Consider the following 12,183-nt stretch of genomic DNA (forward strand, 5'->3'; position numbering starts at 1 on the left):
CCTTGTCCCCATTCAAAACCTGAAGGCCACTTACATCTGCCCAACCTGCCTTGAATCCAAGCCACCAGTCAAGTGCTGACACTTGGTTATTAAAACACAAACACTGGGTTGTAACACGATGGGCAGCCTTCATTCTCTTCTTTCCAGTTTTTTGAATATTTAATGTTTTCTCACAAGTGCATGGAATTTCTTTTATAATAACAAAAACATTATTCTAAATCAGCGGTTCTCAAAGTGTGGTCTGGGAGACCCTTTCAGGGGGTCCATTTAGTTAAAATTGTTTCCATAATAATCCTAAACCATAAAACTGCCTTTTCCTTTCTCATTCTCTCATGAGCGTGCAGGGGAGCTTTGCAGAGGCTACGTGACATACGCCATGGCAACACAAAATGCAGAAGCAGTTATGAGAATCTGACTGTCATCTATGAATACAGACACGAGATTAGCAAACATGGAAACCAATACCACTCTTTGCCCTAAGATTCAAGGAGAAACATTGTTATCCAACCCCCCCCTCAAAAAAAAAAAAAAAAACCCTATAAGTTTCTTAACATGTAATTTACTATTTCTGAAATAAACTAGTAAATATTTTAAAATTTAGTTTAACTTCTAGGACAGTTAAAGTTTGAGAACCGCTGTTCTAAATAAATGTGAACAAGGAAATCACAGAAAGCTCATCTGCTGATAGCTTCCTTCAGCTCTAGGCCCAGGAGACACAACTAGACACCAAAGAATTCCTGGGATGAAGCCGGCCTTCCTGGGTGGGCTTTGGTATGGCAGTCAGAGGGCACCCCACTGCTGAATGATGCTGCACAATGATGAGCAACCATTACTCAGGGGGACCACCCTGTCCACCAGCTCCTCATCCATAAACCGTATCTCTCCCTTCCCACAGCCCACCTAAATATAACGATCTGTCTCCTCCTTCCCATCTGCCTCTGTCTCACACTGTTCCCAGAGGTTCTCACAGCTGGCTAGCTCTCAACTGGAGTGGGGGAGGGCTCCTCCAAGCCTCCTAGCCAAAAATCTGGACTAGAGGACCCACAGACCCCAGCAAACAGGTTAGCAAACACTCCCTTCGAGGTGACCTTTTCCCAAGAAGAACCCCAAATTAAAATATTTTCAGCAGGTGATTTCCAAATACTTAAGATTCCTAACCTCGGTTTAGGTAAATGTATACCTTTGCTCTAGGCAAGTTATTTATAGCCTTTAATCAAAAGGTGTGATTTACAAGTCCACCGGCCCAGATTTCACCATTTCTACCTAAAAACGTGCCCCAGACTCAGCCCACCCAGACTCTGGAGGAACCAAAACTGGTTCGCTGAACGTGCAGAGGGGCAGGTCCCGGCTTCAATTCCCCGCTGTCCTTCTTCTCCCGCCAAACGTGCCCCCGCCGGGCCCCTACTTGCTCTCGCAGACCTCCCTCTAGCAGCTCTGGCTGCCACCTGCCGCCCGCCTCCTATCCCGCCCTCGGCCTGGACCACCTTGAAGGTTTGGAAGGTCCAAGCCAAAGAAGGGAGCGGCGGGGAATGGCAAGAAGTGCACGAGATGTTTGAAAAGAGAACTCCTTGGAGGAAATTAACCCGAAGTTGCCATTGCGGGGGCCTCCCCTAACCCCATTTTTCTTTCTCCGGAGAGGTCCGCCGAGCACATACAGGGCAAGGGAGGGCGCCCCAAGCCAGGGCCCAAGGCTTCTTCCAATAACGCGCGCTACTTGGAATTCCCCCTCCTGGAAAACTGCAAAGCAGGAATAGTGTGGGCGCACCTCACCTCACCCCCCTCGTGGCACCTTTGGGAACGTGGGTTCACGCGAAACCGGCGGCCGAAGCGGAACACACAAGCCACAGGCTACCGGGAAGGACGCGCGCCCAGCCCGGCCCGCCCTCGACAGGAGGGCCAGTCCACTGCCTGCGCTGCGCAGGCTGCCCGTCTGCCAGGGTGCCCCCCGCCCCGGGTCCCCGGCCCGCCGCCCTGCAGGACCCCTGTTGGCCGCAGCCACAGCTTAGTCCCCCGCCAACATGTCCCCGAGCAATGAGTCCCCGCGCGGGGGTCCTGTGGACTTACACGGAAGCCGCGCGCAGTGCCCAGCAGCACGAACACCAGCAGCAGAGAGAGGATGCGAACGACCCCCGGTAGAGCCACCCTCCAGCCTCTCTGCTCCATCACAGTCGGCGCCCCGGCCAGCCGCTCGGCGTCACTTGACTGAGGATCCACGGCTTGGCACCGCCCCTCGCGGGTCCTGCCCGCAGCCCGGGAACCAGCTCCGCCCCGCGACAGCGGGCCCGGGGGCGGGGAATGGGCAGGAGGAACCTGGAGTCCACGCGGCCTCGTGACTCCCGGATAGCGGCGTTATCTGGGTCCTTGTCAGCGTCTGCCAGACCCTTTGCAAAGGCAATCGGGAGGCCCTGCTGTCAGCAGCTTGATAACGCGCCCGGGGGCTGGGCTTTAACAAGGGTCTCCTTGCTCCCTGGCTGCCTCAGAGGACAGAACAGGGAAGTGGAGACTAGATAAACCTAAGTGGACTAGATAGAATCCTAGCCCTGCATACCGGATCCTCTGGAAAACTAGGGGTCCGAAAATTACAGTCCCTGGACCAACTGTATACCAGGAACTTGTCAGATATGCAGATTATAGGGCCCCACCCCAGGAACTCTCAGTCAGAAACTCTAGGGATAGGGCCCAGAAATCTATTTTTGAAACCCTCCAGGTTTTTTGGTGCACGCTAAAGTTTGAGGACGACTATTCTAGGTTACCAAGAAATTTAGGGCTATGGTTTAGCTGTGAGAAATCATTCCAAAGCTAACCTTCAAAGCATCAGGGTCTGTAGAATTTTTATTTCGTTGTTGGGTTTTGACAGATAAGAGGAACATCTCCCACCTTTCAATTTTGCACTTGAGCTTCGCAACAGCCCTACCATGCCAATGTAGGCAGATCTGTCATATTGGGGTAAAATATAGTCATGTGTCCCTTAGGGACAAGACACGGTCCTAGAAATGCCACACTAGGTGATTTTGTCATTGTGTGAACATCACTTACACAAACCTAGACGACCACTACACACCCAGGGTATATGGTATAGCCGGCCTATTGCTCCTAGGCTAACACGTCTGTACAAAACAGCATGAGAATAAATCAAACACAAGAGAAAATAATGCAATCAAGTGACATGATAAACATGGCATACTATTTTACAGGAAACACTTATTAAAAAATAAGAGAGTACACTCTAAAACAATGACAAAAGATATAGTATTGTAAATACATAAACGAGTAACATAGCTGTTTATTATCATAATCAAGTGTAATGTGCTGCACATAATTAAACATGCTATACGTACTTTCATGCAGCTGGCCGTGCAGGACGTTTGTTTACACCAGCATCACCACAAACACAGGAGAAATGTATTGTGCTAGGATATTACAATGGCTAATATTTTTCAGCTGCATTATAATCTTGTGGGGCTGTTATCGGTCCACTGTTGACCAGAATGTCATTATGTAGGGTATGACTGTAGGAGTTTCTTGTTTTATATTTGGGAAAAATCAATGCTCTTTGAGGTTAATTTGTCCAGGATCACTGGCTGCCACTAGCTCTGGGTCTGAAGTTTTGTTTCTTGAACAGGAGGGTGGTTACAAGGTTATAAGCCATAATAGAACTCATTAACTTATTTATTTGTGTGTTATGTCTCTTTCTGTGTCTGTTTTTAAAATAACTTAAGAAGTTATTTTTTACTTTTAGGAAGTTATTTTTTTACTTTTAAAAAGTTAAAAAATAACCTTAACTATTAAAAAAAACAAAACCTTATACATTGTGTAACAAAATAGCTACAATTCCATTTGCTCATTCCTTTCTTCTTTTCCACTGGACATTTTTTTGGGAGACTGAGAAATAGACACTGGCTTTCCTTTCACAGGTTCTTTTCTTGCCTGGAATACAGACTTCCTGTCTTGTACTCTGAAGTCCCCTCTAAACACGGCAATTCTTGCTCAGAACTAAAGAGCAAGGGCTTTGGAGGCAGGCCTACTTGAATTGAAATCTAGCACTGCTGCTTAATGTTTGTGTGACTGGGCAAGTTACGTAACCTCTCTGAGTCTTAGTTCCTTCATTGGTCAAATAAGGATCAAAATATCAAACTCATTGGATTATTGAGAGAGTTGCAAGAGGTGATATCTGTAAGACATTTGCCACATACCAGATGTTAGTGGGGCAGTTGATGAAACCAGAATTAAGCCTGATTTTTGAGCAGGATAAAGATCTAAAGATTAAATAATAGTTTTACATTAATTTATTGATTTTGATCATTGCACTGTGCCAATCAAGGAATTCTTTCTACTATGTTTATAACTTCTTTTCTAAATCTAAATTATTGTGAAATAAAGTTAACTTCAAAAAAATCTGTAGCAGCCCTGGCTGGTGTGGCTCAGTGGATTGAGCGCCGGCCTGTGAACCAAAGGGTTTTGGGTGTGATTCCCTGTCAGGGCACAGGCCTGGGTTGTGGGCCCGGTCCTGACTTGGGAGCCTATGAAAGGCAACCACACATTGATGTTTCTCTCCTTCTCTTCCTCCTTTCCCGTCTCTTTAAAAATAAATAATTAATTAATTAAAAAAAAATTCCTTAGCAAATGGCAGATTCACCGTTTCCCACCTTTTTTCCTCCTATAGCCTATAGACCTAAGGTGACAATATATAGCAGGCATTTTTAACTGAATTGAGGCAGGAATTGTTTAGCCCAGATTTGTGTTAAACAAACTAAAGCCAGCAGCCCACATCCTGCCCTGATGCCTGTTTTTGTATGGCCTGTCAGTTAAGAATCATTTTTACATTTTTAAGTGGTTGAAAAAACATCAGAAGAACGACATTCGGTGACATTTGAACACAGTATGAGAGTTAAATGTCAATGTCCATAAATAAAGTTGTGTTAGAACGCAGCCAGCCCCAATTCTCTGCATGTCGTGGCCGCTTTTACACTACAGTGGCAGAATTGAGTAGCTGAAGTAGAGACCATATGGCCCACAAAACATAAAATATCTTCTGTCTGGCCCTTTACAGTAAACGCTTGCCAGAGGGGGAGATGGGCAGGGCAAGAGAGAGCAATGGGGGAAAGATGGGACAACTGTAATAAAACAACAATAAAAAAATGGGAAAAAAAATAAAAGAGCTTATGTTAAAAAAAAAAAAAAAAAAAGCTTGCCAGAGACAACAGACTGTAGTTTGTTTCTGCGATGTTAGTACTTGACTTTGTATGGTACCTGAACTAGCAATGATAATAATGGCCATTGTTGTGTTGAATGCTTTACCAGTGATGTCAGTCTGCCTCAAGATCCAAGTTTCACTTCACAGATGAGAAAACTGAGTCCCAGTGGAGTTAAGTGACCTGCCAATAGCCACAGAGCCAAGAAGCGATGGAGTCTCTAAAGTCACATTGTCTGACTCTCAAGCCTGAGTTATTTTTACCAGGCCCTGCCTCTTTCTGCCCATACTTGATTTTTTGGTTCCTGTCCAAGTGAAGTGTGCATAGACAAGGGGGGACCCCCCAAACAGGATTTATTTATTTAAAATTTTGTATTTATTCCTTACATGTTTAAACTTCAGTCACCTTCAAAGCACTCTCCATTTGATGCAACACACTTATCGAGATGTTTTTTCCACGGCTCAAAACAGTTTTTGAATGTGTCAATGTTGATGCCTTTTATGCTTCTGCCGTTTTTTTGTTTCACCTCTTCCACATCAGCAAAACATTTCCCTTTGAGAACTCTTTTCATCCAGGGACGCATAAAAAAGTCACTTGGGGAGAGATCAGGTGAATGAGTAGGGTGGGGCATGGGGGTCCTGCTGTATTTTGGTCAAAAACTGCTGAACACTCAGCATAGTGTAGGAGGGTGTGCTGGTAAATCACCCATCATGAAATGGACAAATGCATTGAAAGAGTCTTTAAAAAAATTCACGGAAGCCAAATGTAGCTTCTTACAACCCCAGCTAGTACACTGATACAGATGGGTTCCTAGAACACTCACCTAGTAGGGGAAGCATGTATGTACTACAAGGGGCCCACCCTCTAGAAGATATTTCTGGGGGCTCTCGGGGGTTGCCACCTCAGATAGTGTGCTGAGATGAAAAACCTGCTGCTTCAGGTGCTGGAGGACAGGAAGTGACCAGGAGAAAGCTGCCATCCTGTAAGGACTCATCTTCAGTGAAACTGATGTTCACACACACAACTACATATAATATAGGCCCTTCTATAGACCAGTGCTACTCAGAGTGTGGTCTGAGGACAGTGGCCTAAATACAGAAATTCAGAGTAGGCATTTGGAAACTCGTAGCAATTTGTGAAAGCTTGTCTGTTAAATCTAATAACAAAAAGGTGAATGTAAATTTTTATGTATATTTTCATTTCCTTTTTCTAGTAATTTATTTTTATCATATTTTTTACAAAAGGTCAGTTCTTGAATTGATGGGAAAAAGCACTGATAACCATTGAAACAAAATTGATTCTTCACCAAAGGTAGTTAGAAAAGCACAGAGGCCTCATCAATAGCATTACAATAATGAAGGGAAGAGAGGTGTGTGGCCCAATTACACAGATAAAAACTTTGTTTTTCTGTGCTAACAAGGCTTTACACACAAATTAAGAATCAATTTCAATCCCTTTGATCCATCAATTTTCCCCTATGGCCCTAACAGAGCTTTGCTATTTAGCAAATTTCAAGTCCCAATGTCCATTCTGACCTTACCACAGTATAAAGATATAACTAATTTTACATACCTAATACTTTTAAAATTCCATTAAAATAATTGTCATTTGGAATAGGTTTTAGGATATATGTTTAGAGGCAAGAAAAAAACAAGGTCTCCACTAAAAAGATATGACAACCAATTATGATGCATGTTTGGTTCTTGGACCAGGAAACATAAAAAAGATAATTACAAAAGATTTTATGGAACACTGAACAAAAATTGTACATAGACTATGGATTAGAAAGTAATATTGTGAGCCCTGGCCGCTGTGGCTCAGTGGATTGAGCGTCGGCCTGCGAGCCAAGTGTCGCTGGTTCGATTCCCAGTCAGGGCACCTTACTAGGTTGCATGTCAGGTCCCCAGTTGGGGGTGCAAGTGAGAGGCAACCACACAGTGATGTTTCTCTTCCTCTCTTTCTCCTTTCCCTTCTCTCGAAAAATAAGTGAACAAACAAATAAATAAATAAATTATTTTAAAAAATATGATAGATTTACAGCAGGCCCATCCCCCTGGGTCTCTCATAGTGCTATGTATCAGAGCAAACTGCGGCCCTGAACCATTTCCTGGCCTCTGCCTGTGAGCTACAGGTACTGAAACAGATTGCAAAGTTGCAGGAAAAAAAAATATATATATCGTATTAATATTACATTTCCTAATTTGGATAAGGATATTGTGCCTATGTTCTTAGGAAACACTTTTATACTCTGAAATATTGAGAAGTAAAGGCGCATAATGTCTTCAACTTAATCCAAATGGTAATAATAATATGCATATGTTTATATATTATATATAATGTTTATATATAACATAAATATATATATAGTACATGTATATAATGACAGAACAAATAGTGGAACAAATAAGGCAAAATGTTACCAATTGCTGAATTAGGTAAAGGGCATACAGAAATTCTTATATCAAAATAAAATTATTTAAAAAAAACCAAAATACCTCTGCCCAGCAGATGTGGACAGTCTGGCTATGCAACAATTCCTTATCTTTCTCATGTCTTTCAGTTTTCTGACCCAGAAAATCCTGAGACCTGTGTCTAGGGGTTAAGTTGTGCAACCAGATAATGGGTATGGTCATGAAAGAATAAAAAGATAAAATTGTGAAATAATCGGCCAACAGTTTCCCCACAGCTCCAACAGAAGTTAGCAGCTGTGTGCCAGGAACAGCACGCCATCTGACCATCATGAGTGGTAGGATGTCCTTGTCCCTGTGTCTTCAAACTCCCTTTCAGCTTCTAAAAACAGGTAAGTTTTAAAAATATCTACAAATATAAAATGCCCCAAGTGAGGCCTGCCTTCGGGGGGAGAAATGAGTGCTTTGTTTTAAAAGCTCTTCTCTGCTATCTTCTTTGTATCACCTTACTATCTGCCAAGAGCAGCTGTTTCCCCAAGGTCTCTCAGCCGAGTCTCTGCAGGGTTTTTCTTTCCGCCCTTCATGTTTGATCTAGGCCTGTGGTTTCTTCTTCACCTGGGACCCTGGGTTCAGCCCACCCTCTCTTCATAGCCACATCTGCGTATGTAGCTCACTTCTCTCAACGACCACAGGAATTTTCTAGTTCAGCTGAAAGTTACAACTAGATATGGCCAGAAGGTGTATTTGTTCTGACAATCACCATGTTGGCTCACCAATGTCTTAAATGTTATATAATTACTGGGGTTGTCAACATTTAATCAGGGAAATTTACATAATCTAGATATACAGTTTCTCCTCAAAGATCAGAGGGGACTTCCGGCCAAGATGGAGGCCTAGATAGACACGCTGCGTCTCCCTCTAAACTAGAGACAATCAGAAGTTCCAGAAAATCGAGCTGCACTGAAGTCCAAAAAACAAAGAAATAAAGAAGAAATACTCATCCACACAGGTAGGAGGGGCGGAGCTGGGGTGGAGAGGACAGGGTGTGGTGGTGGCAGCAGCAGCGGTGGCAGCAGCAGGCCAGTGGAAAGTGCAGTCAAGCATTTTAAAAAGTAAAGAGGACACCTGGGGAGCGCTACTAGCACCAGACCAGAATGCACAGCTCACGGTCCCAGTGCCAGGGAAAATAAAGCCTCATTGCTTCTGACTGTGCAAACAAGTGGGGGTTGGGGCAGAGGCAGAAACTACCGGTCTCTTAGCAGAGTCTGCATGTTTAAAGGGCACCCACAGTCCTAGAACGTACACAGACCCACCCACTCTGGGAACAACGGTCAGGGCAACAGCTAGAGAGGTGTCAGACCCATACAGAAGTGGGAGAAGTGCCTGGAAAAGGGGTGAGTGCTGAGCAAGCAGCATTGTTTCCTCTCAGATGCCTCCCCCATCACACAGCACCACAACATGGTGAAATGGGTTGCCCTGTACTGATGAATACCTAAGGCTCCTCCCCTTACAATGTAACAGGTGCCACAGCTCTACCTAAGCAACGAGGAGATAGCCAACGTAACAGATGTAGAGTTCAAAACACTGGTGATAAAGATGCTCACAGGGTTGACAGATATGCTTAAGTATGGCAGATGTATAAGGGAAGAAGTGAAGGCTATGCTAAAAGAAACAAAGGAAAATCCACACAAAACCGATGGTGAATGGAAAGACACCATGGTTCAAATCAATGATTTGGAATATAAGGAAGAAAAAAACAGTCAGCCAGTACAGAATGAGGAAACAAGAATCGAAAAAAAAAAATGAGGAGAGACTTAGGAACCTCTGGGACAACTTTAAATGTGCCAACATCCGAATCACAGGGGTACCAAAAGGAGAAGAGAAAGAGCAAGAAATTGAAGCTTATGTGAAAAAATAATGAAAGAAAACTTCCAAAATTTGGTGAAGGAAATAGACATATAAGTCCAGGAAGCACAGAGTCCCAAACAAGCCAGACCCAAAGAGGACCACACCAAGACACATCATAATTAAAATTCCAAAGGTTCAAGATAAAGAGAGAATCTTAAAAGCAGCAAGAGAAAAGCAGAGAGTTACCTACAAAGGGTTGCCTATAAGACTATCAGCTGATTTCTCAAAAGAAAGTTTCCAGGTAAGAAGGGACTGGCAAGAAATATTTAATGTGATGAAAAGCAAGAACTTACAACCAAGACTACTCTGTCCAGCAAAGCTATCATTTAGAATGGAAGGGCAGATAAAGTGCTTCCCAGACAAGGTAAAGCTAAAGGAGTTCATCATCACCAAGCCATTATTACATGAAATGATAAAGGAACTTATTTAGGAAAAAGAAGATCAACACTATGAACATTGAAATGACAACAAACTCACAACTGTCAACAACTGAATCTAAAAAATAAAAACAAAAACAAACTAAGCAAACAACCAGAACAGGAACAGGATCATAAGTATGGGAATCATTTGAAGGGTTATCAGCTGGCAGGAGGAAGGGGGGGAAATGGGGAAGTGGTGCAGAGACTAAAAAGCATAATTGGTTGGTACAAAATAGACAGGGGGAAGTTAAGAATAATATAGGAAATGGTGAAGCCAAAGAACTTATGTATACAACCCATGAATGTGAACTAAGGGGAGTGGGATTGCTGGAGAGAAGAGGGGTACTGGGAAGAGGGGAGCAAAGGGAAAAGAAATTGGGACAACTAACAACATAAAAAATAAAATATACTGAAAAAAGAAAAGATCAGAGGGTATGGTTACACCAGGACACCAGGCCCATGGTCCCACAGGGAAACGGTAGACTGGAGATATGTGTGGGGACACTTTTAAGTCATAGTAGGTCTCTTCAGTGGGCAATAATCTCCATTGACATGACCTGCAGTTTCTTTGAGAGATTTAAGTTTGCAGCTGCAGGTAATTTGATCACACCTCCGTGATTGCTGTATTAGACACATCTATGTGATGCTTGGGGTTCATTAGACACCTGTCTCCCAAACCCTAGGCTGCCTGTTCCACCTCAGCTGCCCCTACCGCACACCTCCCACTTCAAACCAACCACCTGGAGTCTCTGGCTCCTCCAAACATTTCTGGGCTCACTGGAATAAAGCACCATGCTTCCCAACTGGTTGCCAAAGAGGCAGGCAAGTACAACCCAGAAGGGCAGGTAAGTTCACTCCCCATGGAAAAACATAGTACAGTGGGAGACAAGAGGAGGGAAAGAGCCAGTACAAAATCTTTTCTCCCTTTCTCCCTCAGATGAACTGTTCAAAGGTGTGGTTTCTCTGTATAGCCTGTCCAGAGACATCCCATGTGGTCTAGTGGGTGCACCTGCCAAGAAACTGCTTTATATCTTCAAGGCTGTTATGAAGCAGTAGCCAGCATAGTAACACATTACTTAGTATTGCTTCTCATCCAAAGTTCAGCTTACATTCAAGTTCACCCTTGATGTTGTACATTCTTTGGGTTTTGACAAATGTATAATAACATTTGTCATTTGTCATTATGGTATCATACAGAATAGTTTCACTGCCCTAAAAATCCTGTGCTCTGCCTGTTTGTCTGTCTCTCCCTCCAACACCTGGCAACCACTGATAATTTCATTATCTTCATAGTTTTGCCTTTTCTAGAATGTCATGTAGTTGGAATCATACAGTATGTAGCCTTTTCAGATTGGATTCTCTCAGTCAGATGTATTTAATGTGACTCCATGTCTTTTCATGGTTTGATAACTCATTTCTTTTTAGCACTGGAAACTAGTTCATTGTTTGGATATACCACAGTTTATTCATCCATTCACCTACTAAAGGACACCTTGATTGCTTCCAAGTTATGAATAAAACTGCTTTAAATATTTGTGTGCACATAAGTTTTCAACTAACTTTGGTAAATACCAAGAAGTGTGATTGCTGGATTGTATAGTAGGGGTATGTTTAGTTCGGTAAAAAACTGTCAAACTGTCTTCCAAAGTGGCTGTACCATTTTGCATTCCCACCAGCAATGAATGAGGGTTCTTGTTGCTCCACATTCTTATTGGCATTTGGTGTGGTTAGTGTTTTGGATTTTGGCCATTCTAATAGGGGTGTAGTGGGATCTTGAGGTGGTTTTGGCCGGTGTTCTTCAAAAGCATCAATGGCACGATAGAAGAAGCTGAAAAGGTCCAGATGAGAAGACACTACATGTGACAACTAGATGCAATACATGACCCTGGGCTGCATCCTGTCCAGGGAAAAGGGGCTATAAAAGACATTATTGGTACAGTGGACAAAACTGGGATAGGGAATGTAGGTTCAAGTCTTTTGTCAAGGTTGAATTTGATCACTATCTGTAGTTTCATTCTTAGGACATAAATACTGAGAGATTAAGGGGAAGTGGGCCTGATGTATGCAGCATACTCTCAAAGGATTCAGAAAAAACATATAGATAAATATAAAGACAGAAAGGAAATGTGACATAACATTAGCAATTTGCGAATCTTGATGAAAGGGCATATGGGAGTTCTTTGTACCGTCCTTCTAACTTTTCTGTAAGTTATTTCAAAATAAAAAGTTTAAATAATTTTTAAGTGCTGCTTTTAA

General features: G+C 43.0%; 1 protein-coding gene, 1 long non-coding RNA gene and 1 other non-coding gene across 3 annotated transcripts in view; 2 read left to right on the plus strand and 1 right to left on the minus strand.

Moving 5' to 3' along the window:
* The window catches only part of GLB1 (galactosidase beta 1), a 76,485-nt gene extending 74,259 nt beyond the window's left edge, over window positions 1-2,226 (minus strand). The window contains exon 1 of the mRNA XM_090284434.1: window positions 2,065-2,226. Coding sequence (XP_090140560.1) covers window positions 2,065-2,163 — 99 coding nt within the window. The 5' untranslated portion in view covers window positions 2,164-2,226. The remainder of the gene's footprint in view (window positions 1-2,064) is intronic.
* LOC150005227 (uncharacterized) overlaps window positions 1-12,183 on the plus strand; it is a 392,161-nt gene that overhangs the window by 317,846 nt on the left and 62,132 nt on the right. The window lies entirely within an intron of this gene.
* Window positions 7,216-7,346, plus strand: LOC150005234 (small nucleolar RNA SNORA42/SNORA80 family). Its single transcript, XR_016512530.1, has one exon. It is a non-coding gene; the product is annotated as a small nucleolar RNA SNORA42/SNORA80 family (small nucleolar RNA).

This window comes from Furipterus horrens, unplaced genomic scaffold (assembly GCF_987537825.1).
Source record: "Furipterus horrens unplaced genomic scaffold, mFurHor1.1.pri manual_scaffold_7, whole genome shotgun sequence".
Classification (NCBI taxonomy): Eukaryota; Metazoa; Chordata; class Mammalia; order Chiroptera; family Furipteridae; genus Furipterus; species Furipterus horrens.